Source organism: Athene noctua, chromosome 6 (assembly GCF_965140245.1).
Source record: "Athene noctua chromosome 6, bAthNoc1.hap1.1, whole genome shotgun sequence".
NCBI classification, from domain to species: domain Eukaryota; kingdom Metazoa; phylum Chordata; class Aves; order Strigiformes; family Strigidae; genus Athene; species Athene noctua.
Window position 1 is genome coordinate 14,498,957 of NC_134042.1, and position 26,617 is coordinate 14,525,573.

Consider the following 26,617-nt stretch of genomic DNA (forward strand, 5'->3'; position numbering starts at 1 on the left):
GGCATTGGGAAGGGCTGGGGCATGCTGGGCTTTGCTGATGTAACGGGCTTCCTGCAATTTTCATTCAGATCTGGTTGGCTGCGAGCTGGCAGAGAGCCTCAGATACGCCTCCAACTCGGATGAGGTCATCCCTGCTTTTTTTTTTTTTTTTTTTTTTTGGGGGGGGGGGTGGGGGCGGGGGGGGCGCTGCTTGAGAGTCTGCGGTGTCTGAGCGTGTAAGGTCAGCGTGCTAATTCCCACACCACTGCAAATCTCTGGGTGCGGGAACCCCCTTCTCCCACCCCCTCGGCTGCACCCTTTCCCAGCACAATCACAGACCCTGCTCTCCCTTTAAAGAGAGAGGAGGAGCAAAAGGAAGATGAATTTACCGCAGTGGATTTTATAATTGACTCTCGCATCCAGGTCAGAAGAGAACGTTTGCTGGGCAAGACCTTGCAGAGCTGCCCGAGCCTAACGCGAGTGCAAAGTAGCTCCAGGACGGAAGAAACTCCAGACCCTGCAGCTGTCAGAAGTGAAACTACTCGCCCTGCCCAGTCGCTTCGTCCCTTCCCCGCCCTCCCACCGTGTGCCGTGCAGCGATGCATCCAGCCGGTAGAGGACGGGGCAGGTCCCCCCGGCTGGCAGTCGGCAGGGGCTGCCCGGCTCGGGACGAGCTGATCCCAAAATAAGGACTGGCCCTGGCGGAGAGCAGAGCACGCGTACCTGGGGGTGCCCAGCCCCGGCCCCGCACCGTGCCTGGAAGCATCGCCCGCCCGGCATCCTCCTCCCTCCGGCCCCGGCGATCCCGCGGGGAGCTGCCCGCTAACTTCGGCGCCGCCACCAGGTCTGCGGGCACGGCTGCGGGCAGGATGGGGGTTGCGGCATCCCCCCTCCGCCCCGGGGGCAGCCGGCCCCTTCCTCTTCCTCCTCTCACGGCCGAGCCCCGCGCTGGAGCCCCCCTGGAAGAGCCTCTTCGCCGTGTCCTGCCAGGGGCGGAGAGCCCTCCCCGCAGCGCCTGAGCGCGGCCCGAGCGCAGCCCCGCGGACGGCTCCCGGCGGGCTCGGCCCGGGGGCTCTGCCCGCCGAAGGGACCCCGGCGCCCGGCTCCGGACCTGCTCCGTGCCTTGGGGCCCCGGTGTCTTGCGTGCTGCTGGCAGCCCTCTGCTGTGGCAGCACGCCGCTCCGCCGAGGACGCCGAGACATCCCCCCCACGCTACCACCCGCCTCTCTCACGGTGCCAGAAGAGGGCTTATCTTTGGGCTCAGAGTCTGCTTGTCTTCTGTGGATCGGGATTTACAAGCTTGGACTGTGCCTGGTTACGGTGCTGTATGAGTCTACAGACCCCGAGGTGTGCTACAGAGTTCGAAAGAAACCTCGGATCTGTCGCGCTGTGGAGGGGTAAAATAAACCCTATACAACCAGCAAACCCAGCCTTCCTGCCTCCCTGCAACCAACTTTACCCCCCCCCCCCAACCGCGAGAATTCCCTCCTTTCCTCCTCCCTCCACGCTCCTTCCTTCGGAGACTGTAGGATGAGGCATTTCCTTCTATCTGGCTCAGGGTAAGAGCATACCCTGGGGGCAGCAGCACACATCTGGCAGGGACTGAAAGGTTTTAATCCAGCCTCTACTGCAATCAACAATGGCAAATGAACCAGTGATTCTGAATGTGTATGACATGGTGAGTATGAAACAGTACTGCTTTGGGAGGGGGGGCACTGGGGCCGGGTGGGACTTTGTGCTAGGAAGCGGGTGTCTTACGAAGAGGAGCCGAGCACAGATGCCCAGAGAGGCTGATCCCCACCCCCCAACCTCCTCGTCCAAGCAGATCATGTTCTGGCTGTCAGAGATGATGCTGACCCCGGCTTTTTTCTTTGAAACGTTTAGCATACTGGGCCAGATTATAGGTAAAACTCTGCCCGGTTTTCTGCAGGATCTTTCAGGAGCAGCACTGGGTGAGAGAAGGACTCTTTAATTTCCAGTGTCCCAGTTAAAGAAGGAGATGTGACCACCTCTCTCTTTGTTGCAGATAATTGTCCTTTAATTTTGAGTCAGCAAGCACTGCCAGGCTGTGGGGAAGGGGTCAGGATTTCATCCAGGGAGGAGAAACAACTGTACAATTGCAGTAAGGACATAGTTTCTAGGCTAATAATCTGGATCAGTCCCTCATATGCATAAGACTGTAGTTAATAATTTTCTCTGAAGGTTAATTGCAACAATAGGAGTAAGAAATTATCTGAACTGATGAAGTTTCAGCACAGGGAGAGGCAGAGGGACATGCTGCTTGCAGTGTTTCCTCAAAGTTCACAGTGTTGCAAGTGGCTTTCCTTGCCCTCCTCCTGTAAGGGGGAATATGAGTGGAAATTATCTGTGCTAACATATCAGAAGATCCAAATCCTAGCCTTGGTGGAAGCCCCCAAGAGAAGAAGGCTTGGACCAACCAGTTTGCTTTCTCCTCCAACAGAAGCATGTTCAGATGAGGGACGTTTTGGTGATGATGTAGTTCCCTTCCAGTTTTTGTTTATGAACCTGTGATTTAAAAAGAAGTAGTGTTCAGATCTTCCAAAAATTTGGTGAATTTAGCTGGGGAAAATACAAGCTTACGAGGCCCAGCTGCAGACTGAGCTCTAAATATCTAGCTCCAGACCTTTAAGATCATGGTTTACATTCGGTTTTTTGCCATCAAGCAGTGACAACTTTCAACAGGAAGCCCACAGAATAGTGTGGGTTTTCCCTGTTGGGGGAATCCAGAGAATAGACACCGAAGAGATTAGGAGTGGGTTGCTGTAAATGTCAAACCTCTTCTTATTATGAAGATTAAGTGATCTTTTGTTGACTAAAAAAGCTGGGATTTTTTCTGAGAGAAAAGGGAGTGGTGAGGGCTATTTAGGTAGGACTGTGTCTGTATTGATGGACAGTCTGAAAAGCACAACTACAGTGGCTTGAAGCTGCCTCTTCTATAGAGCTATTATTGGTAAAATTGAGGAAGTTGGTGGAAAATCCTTCCCTAGACTTTGGTCCTGAGTGTTTAATGGTCAGTTGCTTGGCAGCCTGAACTGTGAACTCTCCCAAGCTGTTCTTCAACCAACAGGTCTGGTAGCCCAAGCAGGCGGTAGCTAGTGCTTGCTAACAAGGGAGTGGCACTGCAAATGCACACACAAGAGTTTCTCATTAATGCTTCGAGGAAGATGAAGGGGTTGTGTTGCCCATTTGTTATATCCACTGTCTTCCTTGCAAATTTTTAAGTTTGTTCTGCAGCAGGCTGTGGTCTGAGCTTTCCTCTCGCAGCCAACTATCTCTGTTGAACTATCCCAAATCAGTGAATATTTTGCTACTGAGCTGAAGAGATCCAAACAGTGGATGGACATGGTCTTTGCTTTTTTTTGTGTGTGATTGACACCAAAGATGAAGTGCAAAGGAATTATGGGAGAAGGGGACTTGCTGTTCATGGTCACTGTGTTCTGAGATGGACACCCAGATACAATGAACTGAACTGAGGTCATCAGTTTAATTCAGACTGAGTAATTTTTGCTGCTTTAGCAAGCCATGAAAACCTTCGTGTGTGAGTGCTAACTCCATGGGTTAACCACCCTCTACATAGAAACCGTTCTATTTTCATATAGCATCTGTTTGACTACCACTGAGTCACCTCTAGTTCAAGTCCTACATTATGATTATTGAGGCTATATGCTTTTCCATTGCTGCTATGATTTTAACACCACGGAGTTTGGAATGTAGCCATGCAAAATCTGCACTTTGTTACACTGTGGTGGGGAATTGCGGGGGAACTGGGAAATGAGCACATTTGCTTGAATGACTGTTGGAAAACTAGCCTGAATGAGGGAAAAAAAAAAAAAAAAAAAAAAAAGACAGCTGGGGATAACAGTTAACTGGATGTAAAGCTCTGCTTTCCTGACAAGGAACATGACCCCTATATGGCATCTGGAAGCACTTACGCTGCAGGAAAACTTGCCGCTGGGGCAGAAGTTCAATTATGGGCTTTGTGCACCAATGAAATACCCACTCTGTGTAGTCTTGCATATTCGAAGATTATAGCCATTTATCCTTTTACCCATTGGATATGTAACAGGCTTATTTAGGAAAAAAGTGTTTCTATTTAATGAGTGCTTTCAACACGTAGCTGAAGCAGGTAGATCTCTTTGTAGACTTATTTTCTTCGAAATAAAAGAATTGAGCAAAAATCTCTGGGTATTCCGAGTGTTCAGAATGTCATCATCAAAAGCAATTTCCATCTCCCCCAGCATGCAGGGTGATTATATCCTCTTTTATTTGTTGCAATTGTACACACCTGTGCAATTGCAAAACAGTCAGGGCAAGAGAACTTTGCGGCTCAACCAGGACATTTTAAAGAGTGAATATGCAGGGTATGAAACTCTGATTTAAGGTGTGTGGACACCGAATAACAACATGGATCAGGGATTTGATCATGGATGAATCTCTTTCCCAATCTGAATCCAGCTTTTGCGTGGACTTACTCTAAGCTAACAGCTGTTCATAGACCTGCGTGAAATAACTGGGTCTATAAAATCTATGACAGAGTTTGCTCTGATCAGTCAGTTATCACTTTGCTGTCAGAGGGAAAAATCAAATTCCCTTTCATAACTTGCAGGTCTCTTCCCTCTTCTCTGCCTTAATAAGCTGTTTATCGTGGATCAGATCTTGCTTAGATCACAGGGTTGACTTTCTTCTAGCCATAATATCATCCTGTTTCCTCATCGCTTTAAATCTTTGTAGCTTAGTTCAGAACAGTTGACTTAATCATTGTACATTAATAAATGTTGCCTACTTAAATCAGGCAGAAGAGTAACTGCAATTATTGCCTAAGTTGAAATCTTTAACAAGCAAGCTAAACACATTCCACTAAAAATAGTTCACTTGGCAGACATTCAAGTTGGGGGCTCTCATAATATTTTCAGCTTATTGCATAGCAAATTCATGCTATTGAATTAAAAGCAAAGATATTCATATCACTGCTGTCCCTCTTTTATTACAGATATGGTTGTCCTGAATTTCCACTGTCTTGGCAGCTGATAACATACAAAACCGTCATTTTGATCTTCTGGTATTTTTGCTTACTCCTTATGCTGAGGAAAAATGAGCCCCTGAGATGTGCTGCAGAGGAGAGTGAGAGCCCTGGTCAGCAGGGAGGCAGGGAGCAATGATGTAGGGTCTGTTTGGAGGAGAGGGGTGAGTCTCTTTCTCAGCCTTGTCCCACTCTTATTCCATTGATTCCACTGACATTACTGTCGCCATATCTGGAGTGAATGAGAGGGAAACAAGATTCAGCTTGCTGTAGCTGCGCTAGCTCTGAGATTTTTCCTTGTGACTTCCAACTTCAGAGAGGCTGCCAAAATGTAATTATTTATAATAATCCTCCCATATTATTTCAGTTCTGTATATAATTTATATAATTTGCCAGCTAAATGGCTGAAGGCCAATGACTGATGGCAAAGGATGGCCCTGTAGGTGACTGACTGGCGTCTCTCTTGCTTCACTGATCAGTGGCTGATTCTGTCACTGATTTGATTTCTCCATCACACCACTGAGTGGATCATCCAAGTGGCCCGGAGAGAAAACCAAACACAATAGCATTCTAGTCTCCATGGCGGTGATAAAGGCCCCTGTTTTGTGTTTGTGACATTACAGCAAGCAGCCTGTGTTGAAGTAGGGGTGGAATTTTGGGCTGAGAATGTAAGAGCTTATAGTCACTCATGTAGTTTCTAAGAGTTCCAGGAACATGAATCACTCCTGATTTTTATTGGTGTGGTGGAACAGAGCATCCTGGGAGGCTGCATCTGCACAGAGGGCAGCATTTCTGGGGAGGGAGAGAAGGAGGAAGGTGGTGTTACAAACCATAAAGATTTGTAATGGGTTTATCTTCTCCATGGGAGAGAAGAAGTAGTTTCAGCTGTACCACCAGGAAACATTGACCATTCTCTTTGTAGCCAATCAGCTTGTGGTCTCCCAGCAGAGGCTCATCACAGCCTGTGAGTGGCTTAGGTGAGTGAAGAGCTCTGATGAGGTTGTTTCCATCTGTCTCTACAAACGTCTGTCATCTTAGAGTTGCTTCTACGTGGAGTTGGGCTCAGGGACTGAGGGGCTGGCAGGAGGGTGCTGGTCAAGAAGAAGCTGCAAGAAGTCGTCTGGCTTTTCTGTCAGTCCCAGGAGGGAGGTGAGGTCAGTAGGATTTTTGGACAAGCAGTTGTGATGTGGGACCTGTATGTGGGACTTTGCAGCAGTCTCTGGGATAGGGTCAAAGCTGGGTTTTGCTTATGTGCTCTGAGGAAAGGATTGAGAGAGTTTCTACATGAAGAGGACACATCAGCTATCTGTGAGGAAAGGCATAAGGCTAGAGGGTCTGTACGGCCACAGAATAAACGCATAAAACTTTAGCACTTTATGTCAGCTTTTCTGATACAAAATAGTTTTACAGAGCTGGGAGTTACTTTTTCTTTTACATGTTTCAGCTCTGTCATTTCCAGTATTTTGGTTTAACATCCATTGCTCATGTGTGATTTGGAGGTGATGGCCTGTGTGTACCATTGAAAACTCACACAGACTTACTGTCCTAGCACCCCTATTTTGGCTTCTTATGCAAGTGGAAAAGGGGGAATGAGACTCTTAGCCACTATAATTAAATGGTTTAAGACTGAAGGAATGGAGGTGCTTTCTACCTGTAGCTTCAGTACATAGGGAGCCTGTGAGTCTATTTTAGAAGCAGTAACAGGAGTGCAAGCAGAGCACTTAATTCTTTGAAGTGATTGTTTTAAGCGCTGACTAGATCATGGAACATTTTATTATCTCTCTGGAGGAAAGAATAAGTCTAGTTACTCAGAAAAACGTCAACATTTTTGTGATTACTCTTAGTAGAGGTCTTAGATGCTCTCAGCTGACTTAGAAGAGTGAGAAATCCTATTGCAGGTCGTGGTCCCATCTCTGCACTACTCATCAGTTGTTTGTGAGCCACTATGTGTGGAGAAGTGCAGCATCACCTGACTCTGATTGGTATTCCAGGCAGCCACATGGAAAGCCAGGGGACTTTTTTGTCAAGTAGGTTGATAGCTGCAGAGTTTCTTGCTGTGATGAGCTGAAGAGATGCTCTAAGTCAATAGAGTAACTTGTGGTCTTAAAAGATTAAGTGATGGAGAGTCACTAGAATCTCTTCTTTCTTTTTCCTCCTTCATATGTTGGCCAAACTGAATGTATTTAACAAATGGAGAACAAAATGCGAAATATTGCCTTTGGGAGACTTTAATTAAATTCTGACAACTCCTAATATATATATTTAAAGTTGTTCTGAAACAAACAAAAAAAAACCCCACACGCTTTTAAAAACACATTAAATGAAATGTTTTGACTCTTCCTTAAAATATTTGCCAATCATCTCTGGCCAAAGCTGAATCATTTCAGTTCTCCAAAACACACTGTTCACTCAAAACTTTGCCATGTTCTTGGAAGGGTGTGGTAGGTGTATCATATTCTTATTTATTCTGTGGCCATTCTCAAAGCTCGTAAGAATTCCCTCTTCCATGAATAAGCCCTGGCTAAGGAAGATCTGCAGTGTTTTATCTTCTTCACAGGCTCATTGTGGGGGTAAGGTCAAAGCTAAATCCTTAAATTCCTGAAGGAAAAGGGGAAGATTTTGGGTTTGGAATTTTACTTTATCACAGACTCTTCATTTATCCAAAGCCTTATTCATTCTTCAAACCATATCAAGTGCAGCGTACGGGATAACAGACTGGTGAGAGCAGGTGCCTGATGTCTAGTAATGGGTTCCCCACAGTGCTGTAACATGTCCTACATATGTGCTAAACTGTCTTTGTACGAGTAGTTGAACATGGTGCTAGTCACAAGCAGTAGTGTGAGGGATCAGATAGACCTCAGATGCTTTTTTTTTTTTTGGTACCTTTCTGGAGCTTTTAGTTGGCCTTCTGTGATGGGTTGGATTTTTTTGTAGGACTGAATTTAGACTGTTAAACTATGCTTATGATACATAATAGGTCCAGGGTTCATAATCATTCAGGTAAAGTAATGGTTCCACTGCAAAATCTGTATCAGTAATGTCATACTCTGATACTTGCTATTATGGGCCCCAAAACTCTCTGGGAAGACTCTTGGTTAGATGCCAGACAGACCAGATAGATCACTGCTGTGAATGAGACAGGAGGCAGAGAAAGCTGCTCTCGCTGGATGTCAGGGCCATCCAGACTGCTTCACTTTCCTTGGATGCAACATTTCCCAGTGCAAATGCTCTTGACTTTGTGGGTGAGAGGGGGAAGTGTTATGGCAAATCTGATGGCAGTACAGTAGAGTTTTCAAATAAATCAGGCTGAGCAGCCTGACAGTGTGTGCAAGTGAGGAAAACTAGGCTTTCTTTCTGCTTCTCTTTTCCTCCTAGACTGCATCAATTTAATTTGAGTGACAACAGGCTGATCCCAGGCAGGCCAGTCACAGAGTGGGATTGCTGCCCTGCCGTGCTTGAACTTGGGAGCAGAGGGAAAAGGAAAGCAGTCTGGAGATGCAGAGCACTGTGTTGTAGTCAGTGCCTAGTTCAAGCCTGTGAGAAAATGATGAAATGCAACAAGATGTCCCTTCTGTCTTATATCTTTGGAGAGAGGAAATCAATGGGAGGAAGAAAAGATAAAAAAGCTAATACACTGGGCTGCAGCTGAGTCCATTCCTTCAAGAAGGAGGAATCCAAACATGGCATCTGGTCTAAACCAATTAAGAAGCCTGAAGAGTAAGTGACATGGCCCGGGTTAATAAATCCAACGATGAAGTGTGCCCATTTATGCATAATAAATAGACTTTTGTTGTCTTAGCAACAGCCTGGAGATGTGTTATCCATCAGGGGAACAGTCTGTTTTGATGTTGTCAGGGTGACAAGCTGGCTACCTGTCCATGTTACTGCTGATCTTCTCCATCACTGCAGTTCTTTAGCTGGCTCCTCTATGCTCATACATGAGATGTTTTAAGAGCCATCTCTTGACTGTACACAGAGCATTGCTATCTCCAGCTACGGCATTCATCCCATCAGCAAACTCGTTGAACTCTTGCTCCGTTGCTCAGTGGACTGACTTGAACTGACTCATCCAGGGCAACATGGGAGTTCTCACTTCTGTTAGTCCTGCCTCCTCTAGGAACGCTGCTCAACAACATGCTCGCCTTTACATCAGCAAATATAAGAAACCCTTATGAGTAAGGAGAACCTAGGAAAGCTAACACAGCATACAAAGTGTGTGAACTCTGCTTATGGAGCAAAGCTTCATAGGTCCTGTCATTTGTGGAGTTCGCACATCAGTGCTCTTGAGTCAGTTCCTGCAGGTGACTATCTGACTTAGTGTCTCTAAAGTACTCATTTCAAGGCAGTTTGAACTCCTGAGGAGTCAGAAGTCTTATAGGCAGGATTTCAGGTGTAATTTCAGGGCCTCAAGGTAAGGTCAGCTCTAACCTAGAGATACAGAAAACTTTTGCTCCTACTAGAAGTTGTCCTTTAACCCCATCTACAGGCTAAGTCACAATCCCCTGGCCTGTCTCTGAGCAACTCAGAGAAACAATTGATTCCTCTTGAAACCATATGGAAACTGGTTTCCAGTGAATTTTCTTTAGTGCTTTTGGGGGTTTCCCCAAATGGCAAGGCAGACTCCTTTTAGAACATGACAATTTTGTCAGCAAGATTTAGCCTCTGGCTCATCAGGCTGTCAAGGTTCCCAATGTCACTTGGCTATTCTTTAAAACAAACAAACAAAACCCTCTTAGTAATGATGAAAGCTGATGTGTTGACAGTACTGGAGACTGTCACTCTCCTACCAAATGAATTTATACTGGCAGTAGCAAAGCAGACCCTTCTGCCTTTTGCACCTCACCCCTGTTTGTAGGTTGATCTGCTCTAGTGTAATGGCTCAGCTGGTCATCCAGCTTCCTACTGTGGCAGCCCACAGGGACCAGTTATACATGTGGTGGGAGCTTCTGCTGAGGACAGCTGAGCATTAGTGACAGAAAAAGTGCTACTAAGTTGGAACAGCTGTCAGAGCTGTTTCAAAGCGTGGTGATGGGTGGGTTGTGCATTAGTGCAATGAAAATTTAAATGCGTGTCCTAGGGCTGAAAGCTACGTTAGTGACCTGGGGTTGCCCTTATTCTAATTTTCTGTTTGTTTTGGTCTCTCTCGTTCCTGTCATTGTGCCAAGATGACATAGCTGAAGCTGGGGAGGGAGGCAGTGATCAATCAATACATAAAATCTATATTTCTGCTGGGGAAGAAAAGAAACAAAATTCACAAGTCTGATGATTCTTTCTCTAGCAAATGGAATCAAACTGTTAGGAAAGAAAAAAATGTTTGATACTGTTCTAGGTAAACACTAGATGTCTTAAGTATGAAAGATCTAGAGGAGTGAAAGTAGACATCTCCTTACTTCAAAGCTTTATTTAATCAGCACGTGAATCTGTGAGACTTCTCATCTCAGAGCAAAATATGAGCCTATGTCCTAGGAGTGGAAGATTGTTTTAATTGGTAACTTAGTTTTTCAGCAATGAATCTTAAGGTGTCTGGAAAAGCAATGATAAAGGAAGAAGAAATGCTGTGGGTTACAGATGATCTCTGATAGGTAGGAATGCTTATCTACAGAAGAAAGTGTCAGATGCTGGAAATGCTAAAAGTATTTCAGCCTGTTTAGTAAGCGCCTCCATCATATGGGTTAACATGTGGGTTGAATGCCGTGTGACTACTGATAGATCCATATCTCTGGGAGATGGAGTACCTGGCACAGCACAAGCTCTGTTGATAATGTGGTTTGCTGAACCTTCAACCATGGATTGTTACTGTGCTTTCCATGAAGCCTTACTTAAACCCACAAGGAACTATCAACCCCCCTGCCGTTCTCATCGGTATCTTCTGCTAGGGATTGATTTATACTAGATACTGATGCAAGGAAAAAAAGCTTCCTAGATGCTGATTACTGCCTCAATCAGAGGTTTGGAGTGCATGAGGAGTGCAGTGTTGCCTTCTAGAGTGAGTTATAGGCTTTGCCATAGGTTAGCTTTCCCTAGGTACATTATGTTGAGACATTTGTTCTTGGCTCATCTGTGTGTCTTGCTCTGTTTGGGACTACTTGGAGCAGATGATTTTATAATTGCCCTGTATTTGTCATCTCCCCCAGCTCTGGGTTAGTCTGGTGCATAAGAGAAGTGACAGAGAGAACCAAGAGGTTAAGCATGGGACTAATCTGATAAGTCATTACCTCTGTCATTAACTTGCACTCCTTGGACAGTACTTGAGGCAAGTACATGAAAGAAGCAGACTGCTTCTAGTTGCTGAAGAAGAGGCCTAAGTTGTAGGTATTTCCAGGTATTTCTTATCACTTATCTAGGAAATGAAAGGCTTCATTCAGCTGCCTAGGCACAGACATCAAGGGCCACTTTAGGATATTCATCTGACCTCTGGCTCCCTCTCAGGAAAGGTCCAGGTCTCTTCCCTCATGGATCCTGTTCTGTAGCTATTAACTTTGCAGAGATGTCTTGAATATTTTAGGGCATTTGAGATGGCATGGCATGCCCAGAGGTTCTGACATGAGCGCTACTTATGTGCTGGGGGGAGGATCAGTAGTAGTTCTGCATTTGACTTCTATCATCTAGTGTGCTGATGCATCTGGAGTGACAGAGACCTGGTTAAAATCCCTGAGGGACTCAAACACAACTGTCCCTTCATGCAGGTCTGCCATAGAAGCAGACAGCAAGAAACTCTGGATTTGGTTGTTCTGGGTCTCTTGTGTCAAAACATTTAGGTTTTGTTTGAAATACTCAGCAGAAGAATGAATGTTTTCAGTGGATCCTAGCTGTTCCAGGAGGGTGTCCAGGCTAGAGTCAGACTATAGTGTTACTCACAGTTGTTCTCTGGCCTTGTTCTTGTGTATTTTATATGCAAAGAATCTTTACTTTATATGAAAAAAAACGGCTTCACCATGAAGGACGGAGAAGGCCTGACTCCAGATACACTCACTATGAGAGGGTGACCAGGCTGCTTCCCTCTGAGGCAGGTGGAGAACCAAATCTCCTCTGGCAGGCTGAGGTGGTTAGAAAGTTAGTTTGTACCCTCCTGGACGAGCATCTGGACTCCTGGTTATCAGGTACAAGCAGAAAGCGCTTGCTCCTCCAGGTAAATAGAGACCAACCTTGTTCTTCCCTCCTCCTATTGCTTTGTTTCCATTCAGAGCATTTTAAACAGATGTTACGATTTGATGCCCTGGTAAGATCTCTTCTGCCTTTTCCTCCTTTATTGGCTACCTAACCTGGAGAGTCAGTTACTTGTGCAGCCTTTTTTCTGAGTCTGTCCCAGCACTAAGAATACACAGGCTAGTACATCTTTAGAGTACCTCTGTGATGGAGGTATTGTGGAAAGGTGTGAAGGCAGTGCTGGAGGTTTCCAAATCTGTGGAGGCCAGAGCTAAATATGCAAAAATGCATGTCCAGAGCTGAAATACACCCACCATCTGTCTCCAGTTCCAACATTCATTGTTCTTGATTGCAGTGCCATTTGTTGTGCCCTTGTTCACTCTAATTTTTATGGCTGCTTGTTATCCAAGACAGCTGGCTATCTTCTCTTTGGCAGTTCTTCGGGATGTGGCGTAGACCTCTTATTTTCTGCTGCTAGAGCACTGTGCCTTGTGTGCGTGCAACTGTGAGACTATTGGGGACCAGTGCATTAAGGAATGTGTTGTACTGAACTGAAACAGAACAGATTCATGCCACTGTAAGCCAAGAAGAAACAAGAGCAAACTAAATGAGTCCATTTTGAGCTCAGGTGTTCTTGGGACCAGAAGAAGGTAAGTACTACAAATCCTTTTTTTCCCTATAGGTCTCATAATATAAGCAAAAGAGCTTCTACTGAGCAAAAGACTCTGGAAGGATAAACAAGTGCAACCCACATGGATCTATGAAAATTTCAGTTGTTTTTATTGTCCAGGCCAAATTCTGTCTCCTCCCTTGGGCAGAGTGCTGCCATCAGGAGATGCTTTGCATCACGGTACCCAGAGGCCTTGAAAAAGCCAGGCCAGCAGGCAGGACCTTGGGGGGCAAGAGAGGACAGAAAGACGTTCGTACCAGCATCCTGTTAATTGGATTGGTCATACATTCCCCTGACCGCTGAGCATACTCTTCTATCCCTTGCATTCAGACAGAGCTAATGGGAGGGAACAATTCATCCAAGAGCTGCACCGGGAGGCAAGAGACTGAATGGGGAGGGAGATTCCACATACTTTTCTCTTTCACAGCATTCAACCCCACAGGATCAACCAGAACTTGAACTTTTTCAGCACTCTTTAAAACGCCCTCTAATTCTAAGAGAAAGGCAAGGAAGCAGGAAGCAAGATGAAGTAAAAGTGACATCCTATCTTCCAAATCCATCTCTGCAGTAAAGTTAAGCTAGCAGGCTCACAGGTCCATCTGTGGCTTTTTAAGTGCTGTTTGTAATATGGCACGTTATTGAAATGCTTCAAGGATTCCCTTTGTAATGTGTAATTACTCCGAGATACGCAGTTCAGCGCCTATTGCAGCTGCTGTTTGTGATAATCTTGATACAGTTAAAGCTGTTGCTAGATCAAACAAATTTATGCAGAAGGAGATTTTAATGTAAAAAACCAATTTAATAGTCTCTCGCACACCAGGTGCTTAAAAATCCTGTACTTGGTACCTCTGAACTTGAATTCTACTTCTCATACCTACAGGACTTTGAAGCATGTTTCCAGCTGTCTGTTACCTCTCCTGAGGTCTCAGAGGTGTCTCATTAAAGCTGATGTTAAAGCCTATTAAATACATGAATGTAGCTTCTAATGATGCATCTCATTTTAGGTGAATTGTCACCAGGAATTGGCAGGGATCATTGCTGCTCTGGTCGTCCAGTGGCTAGGATAGTGAAAGCCACCTGGGGAAATGCAGGATAATACCTTCTGTGCTGGGAGATGAAAGGCAAAGTGTCTCAAAGGCTGCTGAGTTCCAGGGGCACACCAACCTTGTCACCTTCTCACCCTACCAGCTCCCCTCCCTCCTGCAAAGTGCAGCCTCAGCTCCCAGAGCTTGCAGATGGGAGGCATCTGTCCTTGGGCTCTCAGCATCTCCAGCCAGTTAATTATTAATCATCACAATATCCCTTATGTCAAGCATCTGAACTGCCCATGAAGCATGGAGAACTGTTTTGTCAGTTGAGTCAGAAAGGTTTTAGTGCCCTGCCACTCATTGTCTGTAAAGTAGTTGTTCTGTCAAAGAACTTAAGCACCCAGGAGTGGTAGTTACCTCATCTGAGCCCCACACAGATGACCTGGAGCTAGCAGGGGCAATAAACGTGTGAAGTGGGAAACCAGAAGAGAAAGTTAAGCTTGTATCATGGGTCCTGCAACAGAACTGGTGCTGTACCATTGGACACGTTTAGAACTGTAATGCTACTGCAGTATCAGTATATTGCCTGTTATGAGCACCTACTAGGAAAAGCACCTAAGTACTTAGCTCTCTTCAAAGATACCTTGGTGGGCCCTTAAGTCCTGAGGAGCACAACTATTTTCCTGTGACTGTTGGCTGGCTGGCTGTTGTGCCTCTCTTTGGGATGCTGCTGTTTACCACTGCTCTAGAAACAGTGAGACATCCGAGCTCATGTGGGGCTCTAGGACTTGCCTGCTCTCTCTATCCAGCTTGTATGCTACTCTAAAAGAGAGAGACTGAGCAGAGACAGACCAGAAGGTAGGCAAGAAACAAGAAGATCATTCAGCTTGTATCAAGGCACTGTTGTGAGTATTCAGACATGAGAACCTGAGCCCTGGCTCTTTCTAGCTGGGACTATTTTAGTGGAAATGGAATGGCACTGGCACTTTATTTCTGGTTTAGTTTTGATAACATACATTGAAGCACATCTGAAAACAAAACAAAATCCTGGCTACTTTCCACTTTGTAGGGCAGTTTTTACAAGGAATATAGTTGTTTCCTTCTGCTTACCCGCAGAAGAAGCATTTTAAATAATGTCATACTCTCAGGATCACCCAAATAAAAAGTTACGTCCTGAGGTCTCTCTTAGCAATATTGCACAAGATGCGTTCACTAAACTCTCTCAAACCCGGCACTTGGCACTGTGATAGCTCTCACTAAAGACTGCCAGCCTCATGTGCACTTGTAAAAGTTTTCTGGAGTACTCCGAAGGCTCTCGCCATTAAAAGCATGTTTCTAATAAGTTGCTGAATTGGACAGCTGGAGGCAATATTAAGTTTTTCTGCCACCATTTAAAATCCTGTTTTGGGAAGTCTTGGGTGATGCATGTAAATGAACTCATTAAAATAGGATCATACACATGACTTAAACTGTGCTCTTTACACGATTAGGTCCTCAGGTGTTTCTGTGTTCTCCTCCACCCTTCCTTCTATCCTAGGAAGCCTTCACGCAAAGAAATTATGGTGGATCTGTCAGGATACTTTTTTATCTCAGTAAACTGATGATCGTCACTAATTAGCACAGCTAGGGTCAAGCTCACTCTTATTTCATTCTGTACTCCTTGGTTGTAGGAGATGAACTCTTATTTACATGTAATAATAGATAGAGATGTTTTTATCCTCCTTTCAGTTCAAACATAACATTGTGCTCAATGACACCACAATGTTTTGTGAAAAGTACAAGTGCTTTGAACATGTGGGAATCAAAAAGCTCTAAACAGATTGTGTAATGCTGCCAACAAAGCATGTCCTTGGACCCTAGCCGAGAACAACCAAACCTTCATTTTGAGTAAAGCACTGGATGTTGAGAAAAAGAAGTACCAAAGCTTTAGTCCTAGTTTCCACCTGAACTGCAGTTCTAGCGAGTCACTTCAATCTCTGCCTTGGGTTTCCCTCTATGAAGGGAAAGAGTGCTCTTGTTGGGATGGGAGGAGGTGCTCGGGGAATGCTTGGGAGGTTACAACCCCACCCGCTTTTTGTCGTCTGAGATGTAGCTGCCTGGGTTGATGTGACTCCCATAGGAATGGGAGGCAGCGTCAGGGTTTCTGGGTGGTGGGCTGAGGGGCAGCAGCCCTGCGTCCTGCTGCCGGCTCCCTCCTGACCTGTGCCCAGGTGAGCACGTGCCCTGTTGCGGCTGCACCCCTGCTGCCTCGGCGGCTGTCCCTGGCCCTCCTGTCAGGCAGGAGGTGGTGGTCCCCCTTCCCTTCCACACCGGAGCCTGCATGGGGAGGTTCTGCAAGCGGTCACCCCTGACACGCACTCCCGGCCTTGGCTTTTACTGCCCTTTAACTGCATATAGCAGATGAAGTATTTAGAGGCAGCTGCTATTTCTGTCATTAGCACCCAGACTTCCTAGGAGAAAACTGCTGGCTTTGTGACAGCTGAAATCTGATTCCAGTGAAGCTTTTTACTTCAGCATGTACAAAAGCAAGGGAAGAGTGAAGTAAAGGGGAGGGAAAGACAGCACTCAATTTGATATTCATTTAATTCTGTCAGGAAAGCCCAAGCAACTTGAGATGATGGTGTGCAAATTGCAGACATGCATGTTGCAGCACGGTGGATATTGTTCAAGGGATTGAGGATGCAGTGGGTAAGGAAACAACACAGCTCAAGGGGGCTGTGGTGCTTTGCTTCTTGCCAGGATACATTAGCTCCTGCTGAGCAGTTCTGTGCCCTGGAGCCTGCTGATGGCACTTGCCAGTTCAAAGCAACTGTGAGCATGTCCGTGTTGTGCTGCCATTGCAGGCGCTGGAACAGGAGGATATCCAAAAGACCTGCTTAGCCTTCTCCACTCCGGAGCATGATCCTTTCTCAGTCTTCTCTAGTGTAATTCCCGGTATTTCTCTGGAGAAGGAAAAGGCTATTATTCCCACTCTGCAGCTGAGTTGCTGGCGTGCAGAAAGGCTGACTTGTCTGAATCTAGGACAAGAGGCAATAGAATGAAGCTGCATCAGGAAAGCTCAGATTGGACATTAAGAAAAGGTTCTCCACTGAGAACCACTTGGTTGATCACTGGAGGAGGCTCCCCAGGGAGGTGGTCATGGCACCAGGCCTGTCAGAGTTCAAGGAGCATCTGGACAACACTCTTGGTCATTATGGTTTAGTTTTAGGTACTGCTGTGGGGAGCACGGAGTTGAATTTGATCTTTATGGGTCCCTTCCAACTTGAGATACTCTACGATTAGGTGCCTTGTTGCTGTACTATCTCTTCGGTTTTGATGTGGAATTATGTTTGTGAGACTGTTTTTCCTATTCTCCAGCGTCGGCTGCTGAAAATTCTCTGATTTCTTTTTAAGGACTGTGATAGATGTTTTGAAGCAAAGCATTTTATTGAGGCTTTCCAGTTTACCTGTGCTCCCCTCTGGAGTTCAGATAGCTTCCAACACTGGAGGGAACTGCAGGTCAGAAGCACAATTCCAGTGCTCAGTCTTTTAAAAATGAAAGTGCAGGCTTTCTGTTGCTATTATGATTTACAATTTGAAAGAAAACTCCTAGGATTTCATGTCATACTGTGATGCCAACAGGATCAGAGATGGTTCTTCCCAAACCAATTAATTTACAGAGCAGCTCTGGTAATATAGTTCAAGAGACTTTCTGAAAAGATGTCATTTAGTAAACAGGGGTGGGTGAGCTGGAGCATGAAAGATTAATGCCCCCCTTGTTTCCCATGACTCTGTACAAGCCTTGGACTGAGATAGGAAGAGGTAAGAAGAAACAGTCAGTCCTAGTTCTGCCCAGTGACTTAATAACAGGATTGCATACACATTAATCTACCAAAATTTATCCTCTACTTTAGAAATAAAAATGATTGCTCTGGCCCAGCCTGAAGTCTTTATCCTGGCCAGGTCACGCAGGTTATCATTGAATTAGATGGCCAATAGATTTGAAAATCTTGTGTTTTACTTGGGGCTTGTCAAAATAAAATGCTACCTAGGATTTTTGGGGGGAAAGGAACACAGTTACATTACAGGCTAGGGTTACAGGAGGTGATGTGGTTAAACACTGCATGCACATATGTGCTCTGGGGACAGCTTGACAGACTGTAGGCTTTTGGAAAGAACTAGTCTAGCAAATGAGAGGGGAAAAGAAAGCATCTGTCAGTAAATAGATGGATAAAGATGCTCTGTGCTGCTTTTAAGAAGCACCAATCATCTTTATAACTTTGACAGGTGGCAATGGGGCAGGAGGGGAGGAAGAGTTTCAGAGAATTGTGTGGGTGGTGAAGAAATTAATCCTAATGAATTGGAAGAGCAAATCCACAGTGGGCAAAAAGCTTTGGATTTCTGCCCTGCTGGATATGGATAAATGCAAGAGAATCCCTTTTGCATGCAAGAGCTAATTGGGCAATTACAATGTAATCTCAAAACCTTTGCTTAAACTGTATCCTGGCTATCAAAGCATGAGGCAGATTCTTTGCCAGTGGTTCGTAAGACTTGCCCAGAGTCGTTCAGATGGGTGTTTGAAATAGCTGCCCTCTTCATCATTCCCTTTCTTCTGGGAAATAAAACCTCTCTGTTACTTTTTTTTTTTCTTTTTATCACTGTGCTACAATGGGAGAACTCACTTCTAAGGCTCCTTTCAATGTTTTCATTCTTCTTCACACAGAAGAACACATGAACATAAGAATGGCCAAACTGGCTCAGACCAAGGGTCCATCTAGTCCAATACTGTTCTTTTTTCCTCAGTGCCTGCTTGTGGCCACTGCTGGAAACAGCAGCACAAGTACATATGACCTTTCCTTCTAATATTTTCACAGCTTCCAGACATTTTCAGCTCTGGGGCTTCTCTGAGCTTGACCTCAGTCTCTTTACTCATTCTTGATGGCTCTTTCTTCCATTCAGTTCTCCTGAACAAATCTAACCTTTTGTGTCAACATGCCTTGCCAGGGAGTTTGCAGGTCTATTACCTAGTGGTGAAAAACCAAGTCTTTTTTTTTTTTTTAATGGATTCCTTTTGATAGGTTTTGTATCATAGAATGGTTTGGGTTGGAAGGGACCTTAAAGATCATGCAGTTCCAACCCCCTTGCCATGGGCAGGGACACCTTCCACTATCCCAGGTTCCTCAAAGCCCCGTCCAACCTGGCCTTGAGCACTGCCAGGGAGGGGGCAGCCACAGCTGCTCTGGGCAACCTGTGCCAGTGTCTTGACACCCTCACAGTAAAGAATTTATTCCTTGTATCTAATCTAAAACTACCCTCTTTCAGTTTAAAGCCATCACCCCTCGTCCTATCCCTACACACCCTGATCAGTAGTCCCTCCCCAGCTTTCTGTAGCCCCCTTTAAGTACTGGAAGGAAGTTAAAAGGTGTCCCCAGAGCCTTCTCCAGCTGAACCCCCCCAACTCTCTCAGCCTGTCCTCACAGGGGAGGCGCTCCAGCCCCCTGATCATCTTCGTGGCCTCCTCTGGACCTGCTCGAGCAGGTCCACATCCTCCTTATCTCGGGGGCTCCAGAGCTGGACACAGCACTGCATGGGGGGTCTCAATGAGAATGGAGTAGAGGGGAAGAATCCTCTCCCTCGACCTGCTGGCCACACTTCTCTTGATGCAGCCCAGGGACGTGGTTGGCTTTCTGGGCTGTAAGCGCACCTTGCTGGCTCATAGTTTTCCATCCACTAATACCCCCTAAGTCCTTCTCCTCAGGGGTGCTCTTAATCCACTCATTGCCCAGCCTGTATTTGTATTTGTGCTTGGGATTGCCCCAACCCATCTGCAGGACCTTGCACTTGGCCTTGTTGAACTTCATGCACAGGCCCACCTCTCCAGCCTGTCCAGGTCCCTCTGGATGGCACATCCCTTCCCTCCAGCGTGTCGACGGCACCACACAGCTTGGTGTCATCAGCAAATCTGCTGAGGGTGCACTCGATCCCACCATCTGTGTCACCAACAAAGATGTTAAACAGCACCAGTCCCAACACCACCCCCCGAGGAATGCCACTTGTCACTGCTCTCCACTCGGACATTGAGCTGTTGACTACAACTCTTTGAATGCGACCATCCAGCCAATTCCTTATCCACTGAGTGGTCCATCCATCAAACCCATGTCTCTTCAATTTAGAGACAAGGATGTTGTTCAGGACAGTGTCAAATTATTTGCACAAGTCCAGATAGATGATGTCAGTTGCTCTTCCCTTATCCACCAGCGCTGTAACCCCATTGTAGAAGGTCACCGGATGCAGGCATGATTTGTCTTTAGTGAAGCCATGTTAGGTGTCACCAATAATCCCCTGATTTTCCATGTGCTCTAGCACAGTTTCCAGGAGCATCCATTCCATGATCTTGCTGGGCACAGAGGTGAGACTGACTGGCCTGTAGTTCCCTTGGCTTTCTTTTTTTCCCTTTTAAAAATGGGGGTTATATTTCACCTTTTCCAGTCAGTGGGAACTTAAGTTGACTGCTGTGGCTTCTCAAATATGATGGATAGTGGCTTAGCAACTTCATCTGCTAGTTCCCTCAGGACCTGCAGATGCATCTCAACAGGTCCCATGGACTTGTGCACCTTCAGGTTCCTTAGATGGAGACTTGCAATTCCCTGACCGTCATGTGGACCTGTGTTTGAATATTAGCATTACCGCTGCTACCTTTTGGTGCTCAGATCCCAGAGACATTTTACATGAGAAGCTGCCCACAATCATTAGTAATTCAGCTATTCTGTCCCTGTGGTTCCTCTGTTACTCTTAGGCAAGTGGTGTTCTGCTCCTGGGATCCTCCAGGGCTAATTCTGTCTGTATCGTACAGTCATCCATGTCAACTTTAAACAGAGACTCTTCCTATTTCTTTACTCTTCCTACTCCATTTACAAAAATAAAAGTGGGAGGTTCAGGCATGGGAATCTCACCACTTTTATTTTGGTAGAAACAAGAAAGCTTTGATGCAAAGATTTAATTTATTGTCTCTGCAGCAGCAGTGTCAGGTCTGAGTTATCCTTTTACAGCTTTGCTATCATTTGGCCCTACAGACTTTTCTTTTATGAATGTTGGAGAAAGGATTGAAGAAATAACTAAATGTTACTGGAGAGTCTATCCTTATCTTTTTGGGGTCTATCTAGAAGCCAAAAGTGACAATGTTTTCATATGGTTTTGAAAGCACAGGGTCCTGAGACGATCTGGATGAAGAATGATCAGTAAGAGAGCTCCCTCTCTGCAGTGCTCTCTGCTGGATACCTGGGGGTTTTCCCACCCCTAATTTGTGGGTTTGTGTTGTCTAAATCTTTTATGCGACTGCGCTTGAACTAAGGTTTGGGTGCTATGATGCCAAGCAGTTCCACACTCCAAAGAAACAAAGCATCTGGCTGCTTCCAAAAGCTTGGGTATTCTTAAGGCTTTAAAACTCAAGACTGATTCCCGTTCACTTCAACCATCTTCCAAAGGCTCACTTGCGATGTGAAGCATGCTATTCTCCATACCATCTCTCTGCTGAACCTAGCTGGTATTCTTCCTCTTGGAGGGAGTGCTTTTCTTTAGAAAGGCACCAACACAGCAGTTCAGAATCAGGCTGGTCTTGCTCACATCCATTCTGTATTGGCATCTGATCAAACAGATGAAAAAGAGCCTGTGCCTTGCTAGGACTGAATTGGAAGGGAAAGCAAAGAAGGTATGTGCAAGCACAGGTGCACAAACCCCAATGGTATTAGTGTTCAAGTGGGGTAGAAACCATGGCTACACTATTACGCAAAATAGAAATGAAGCTCATGTCACAGTGTGTGGTCTTTTTTTTTATAAAGAGAGAGCAAAAAGGTGCATTGATGGCCAGTATCTATCCAGTACTGTTTTCATGATTGGTTACCTGGAAGTTGCTGCTGCTGAAGGGTAGCAAACCAAGCTGTGTATTTCCTCTCACTGTTCACAATGTACAAATGCACCTTGAAGGATAAAGTAAGCTGGGAGAGAGGTAAATTTGCGTTTTCTGTAATTTAATTGCTGAAGAGGCTGTCCTCTGAGCAGGTAACTATTGCCACAGAAAGCATAGGCATTTCTAGGGATTCAGCAGCACTCCTGTGCAAAGTGACCATGTTCTGGAAGAGGATGGTTAGGAGAAACTTGTTCCCGTAAGGAGACTTGCCAAGGACAAATTTATACTGCTGCACCTTTGGTGCAATACTGGTCCTGTTTCTAGCCTTGATGACTGAAATGGCATGTGTGAAAGGAAGTTGATTGTCAATCTATCCATGGTTGGCTTTGTACATGCTCTTGGGCATGTTTGCTTACTGCTAGCAGGATACCTCATGTAAACCTGAGAGTTAAAACACTGTTGTTCTCCAAGACTTCATTGTATATGTACAGACTGTATTTATGTTTGCACATGTGGTGCATGAGCAAATATATCCTATTTGCTTGTGCAAATTTTATCTGTGTTCTCCTGTGGAATGAGGTAATAACGCTCTCCTGCTTACAACATGCTGATGTTTGCCTTGTCCTGCTGATAATGAATTATTTGTGATACCAAATATGAGCCCCAGCCATCAACTAGGATTCCACCATATTTCATGAAGACACTGTATAAATGGAAACAAGGGAGAGAGTTCTGGCTCCAAATTGATAACAAGCTACTTTTCATCTAGATCTGATAGGATGCATGCAAACAGCGATTGGTTTATTAACTCCATCTGGCAACTCTAACCCCTTCCAAGATGAGATCTCCCACTGATGCAAACATTCCTTTTGTCATAATACCCAGTCAAATACAACTTTGTTCTCTCTATTAAGTTTTATACTGCCTTTTTTTTTTTTTTTATTCCTTATTGGTCTCTTCCAGTAAGAGAGGCTGAGCAAGATTTTTGAGGTGTTAAAGGTAAAGGGAAGCACAGTAAAATGAATTATATAAATGCTACCAAACTCATACTTCATAGAGCAAACAAAAGTTTCACATAAGATGAAATATATCAGGCTGGTCTGCTGATCTTGTTTGTTTGATAAATCTGTTTACCTCTTGCATGCATCCATCTAACTCAGAAGAAGGCAAATATATGGAGTGGGAACTGAATAGTCTCAGACCTATCCATTCATCACTTGCATGATGCATCCCTTACATGACTTTCATTACTGGAATGTCCAGATACTTCCCTGTTATGAAGGAATGCAAAGCTTTCTTTTCTCTTGGTCTGCAGGATAATTAGCTTAATTTATAGGTTTATGACCATTTCTATTCCTTAGCTTGCATGAGTGAATTTAAAGAAAAACAACCCAGGAGAACTGAGAACCACATCTGTCGTACAATATCCTTCATCTCTTGTGGGAGTTGTGTCTGATTGTATGGAGTTCTGCTCTTGTTCTCCTGCCCTATGGATCACTCTGGAAAGAGTGTGGTGATTTTTTTAAGTCTCTGATTCTCTGGAAAGCATTTTTTTTTGTGAATATGGAATATGACTTATGTGTGTAGTGTCATATTCAAAGCACTGCCTCTTATTTTGTACTAATCAAAATGGGCTCGGAGTGTGCTTCTTCACTCCTAGAAATGAGTTACAATCTGCTTTTGAGAAAGGTGGTGGGCCATTGTCAGCTAGGGCTGAATAAAGCCTTGTTTTCCTACAGTAGATAACTGGGCATATAGCAGGTTCTTAAAAGGGCCAGACTAGGGGGTTAGTTTAATCTGAGAGCAGATGTCTTTGATATTAGATGATGTTGTGAACTAGATGAGACATTTACAGTGCTTACCTCTTTCCCCTACATTAGCCTGGCCACAGTTCAGATTAGATGTCTACTCTGCATGCAGGAGAATTTTTTGGCAGGTGTTCGAGGGATCTGGCAGACAATACCATTTGCATGCCATGGTACAAATATACAGTCATTTCTCTTTTCACTAAAATAAATGGGAGCTAAGATGTAGTTGCAGTATCTGATGGTTTTTTTTTACAGAAATAAATACAAATGGAGAGGAGAAAAAGGAATAAGTATTTTCAGTGAAACCTGCTACATAAGGCAAATTCTTCTTGATCTTCCTGATGTAATTTCCTTATCTTCACTCTTCTCCTTCAATCCCTGATCTCACTGGGTACATTGCAGATGTGGAGATACCGTAAGATTCATGTCCATGAAGAAACCAGGGTCATTTCAGGTCTGTTCCTAGATGTATGCAACACACAGCGGACTTCCACAGAAGATTTGCTTTAGCACAAGTGTAAAAATTATTACTGTGCCCAGCAGAATGGAAATATTTAGGGCAGCCAAAATGCTATCGAACATTAGTCTCATACATGCTGTTTTGTTTAGGAGGTGGGGACAAGGAGAAGAAAGAAAAGATAATTTAGTGTTTTCCAAAGAAGCAGTACTGGTGTGTTTGTGTGACTCTTGGGAGAAGCAAGCACAGAGGCTGTCCCTTTGAAGGGACAAACACCCACATTTTAATGTGAAATGGTTTTCACCCAGAACAGTATCTTTGTAGTACTAAATGCTGATGATCTGTTGCCAGGCACTGCTGCTAACCATCATCTCTGTCTTTCAGCAATGGATGGCTATTAAATGGTCATGCAGGGTTGCATGTCTGGTGCTGCCCATTAAATAGAGTGGGAATTCTTGGGAAAAAAAAAAAAAATCCCCATAGCCCACAGATAAACCAGAGCAGAGCACATTACATTAGCTTTTTAATTTTTTCCCAGCCGTCATGGCATGCTGCACACATTAATCATTGTGTTGCATCTTCATATGGGGGGTAAAAGTATCTTAAAGCAGTTTGTCAGCATTCAAGAGCTAAATGCCAAAAATCAGAAATGATTACTCATTTCCAAAACTATTAGTGGTTAGTATCTTTGGTTATTTTAAACAGTGCTAAAATCACTGGCATAGAAGCCCTTGGGTCAGGGGTTATAAACGAGTTCCTATCTGAACTTCCATGATCACTGTTTTTATGTAAGTGTTGTGCTTTGTGGAAGATAATTATCCCAGTAACCCAATTTGGCATTTGGCTAGGTTATACAGCTACCCCTTCTTGAAGCGGTTCCCTTCTCAACAAAATGTTCCTTGCTGTACTCTTCCCCCCCCCCCCCCCCCCAATGTGATTCTTTGGTAATTGTGCTGGAACAGCAGAGAGCAAGTGTATGATTATTGCAAAAATACACACATATCCTTTTTCTTGTAGGAAAAGATAATGCAGAGAGATGAGACACAGTATGAAATTGGTACTGTATTTGAAGAATTTTATCCAAGACAGGACAAAGCACTGTAGGGAAAAAGGACAAGTCACTAGCTGCAGGGATTTGTATTTCCCCATATTTCTCTAAGCTAAGCTTGTTAGGCACACTGCCAGCCAGGCATGGCCCCTGGAACCTCTCCAGGAAAAAAATCTCAGCTCATGTTGTGAAAGGGTTTCCCCCATCCATGCTGGAGAAGAGACTCCCTTCTTAGAAGCTTAGAGATAAATATTGATTTTTTTTTTTTTTTTTTTTGCAATAGCAAACTAATGTTAATGGCACGCAGTCAATTTCTGTTAGGGGCACTATGAGGTATTTTGAACAGGTGGCACCAGAGCCGGCATGGAGTATAGATTCCTTAGGTGCAAACAGTCCCCACCCTGCTCTTTTCTGACAGTGCCACTGTTGGCTCACAGGACAGGCATGACTGGTTTTGGCGACTGGGAATGAGGCAGGGAGTGAGAATTTACATGCCTATATGACATCTAAGTGATGGACTGGATTTTGGCCTTACATAGCACTTGCATGGAGAGGAGATCTGGGAGCGTTACTTTCTTTTCTATTTTCTGTAGGAATCCAGATTCGCTTGTGGATAGGTTTAACCGCTGGCTATGAGGTGCAATTGCTGCCATTAGGAACCCCAGGGTGAGGCCTATGTCTGTGGACTTCCAGCAGCAAACGATCAGTGTTGGAAAGGAGAGCTGGGATCCCCATCTCTACTGGGGATTCGCCTTATCTGAGTGTGGAGCCCACCTGTTTTATCTGTAGTTGAGTGAGAAGGTCTTCCATTCAGTTTGCTGATACTGATGGTGTTAAATATTTCATGGTAAATGAAAATTTGAAGAAGAGTTTGGCAGATTACAGTTTTGAATTTGAATGTAGTATTATACTGATGAAATTTTAGTTTTGACCTGGTCCAAAGTAAATCTGTAGTATGTCCATAGCAGAGCAGGGAATATGAAACTCTCAAGTCCTTGTTTGTCATCCTAGCTATGGGACTGTCCTTTGTCAGTTCATCTATGGATGTTCAAACATGCTTCCACCTCCTGTTTGAACCCAAGATTTTTTCTCAGCTTTCTCTGTAATAATTTTCTTTCCTTTAATGTCTGTGTATCTCTCATTTTTATTTTTATTTTTTCCCTACTGAAGATGTCAGCTTTTGTATAACAAATGTAAGCCTGCCAGCCTGCAGATTCCTTTGAAGTAGTTTGCTGTCTCCCTTGGGTCTCTGCACAACAGGTTGAAAACAATGTTATTGTGCTCTGTATTAATGGTATGGAACAAAAGGAGCTATTTATTCCATTGCCTGTGGTGTTCTTGGTCCTTCTGTGACATCATAAAGGGACTTCTCATCCCTTTGATGGCTATAATTACAATCACTTTGTTGTTACCTCAGTCTTCTCCAAGTAGTTATCCATGTGGGAACTTGGAAGAAGTCAGCAGTTGTTTTAACTAGTTTCTTACACTTTCTTGGTATAAAGAGAGTAGATGTCCCTGCCTTGTGTATCTAGGAAGCTGTTGTCCTTGGTGAAAG

The 26,617-nt window shown here is 44.6% G+C and overlaps 1 protein-coding gene across 1 annotated transcript in view; it reads left to right on the forward strand.

Annotated features, from left to right (window-relative positions):
- The first annotated feature begins 226 nt into the window (after nt 1–226).
- The window catches only part of LOC141962082 (deubiquitinase DESI2-like), a 60,074-nt gene continuing 33,683 nt past the window's right edge, over nt 227–26,617 (forward strand). Inside the window, exon 1 of the mRNA XM_074909666.1 lies at nt 227–1,657. Coding sequence (XP_074765767.1) covers nt 1,619–1,657 — 39 coding nt within the window. The 5' untranslated portion in view covers nt 227–1,618. The remainder of the gene's footprint in view (nt 1,658–26,617) is intronic.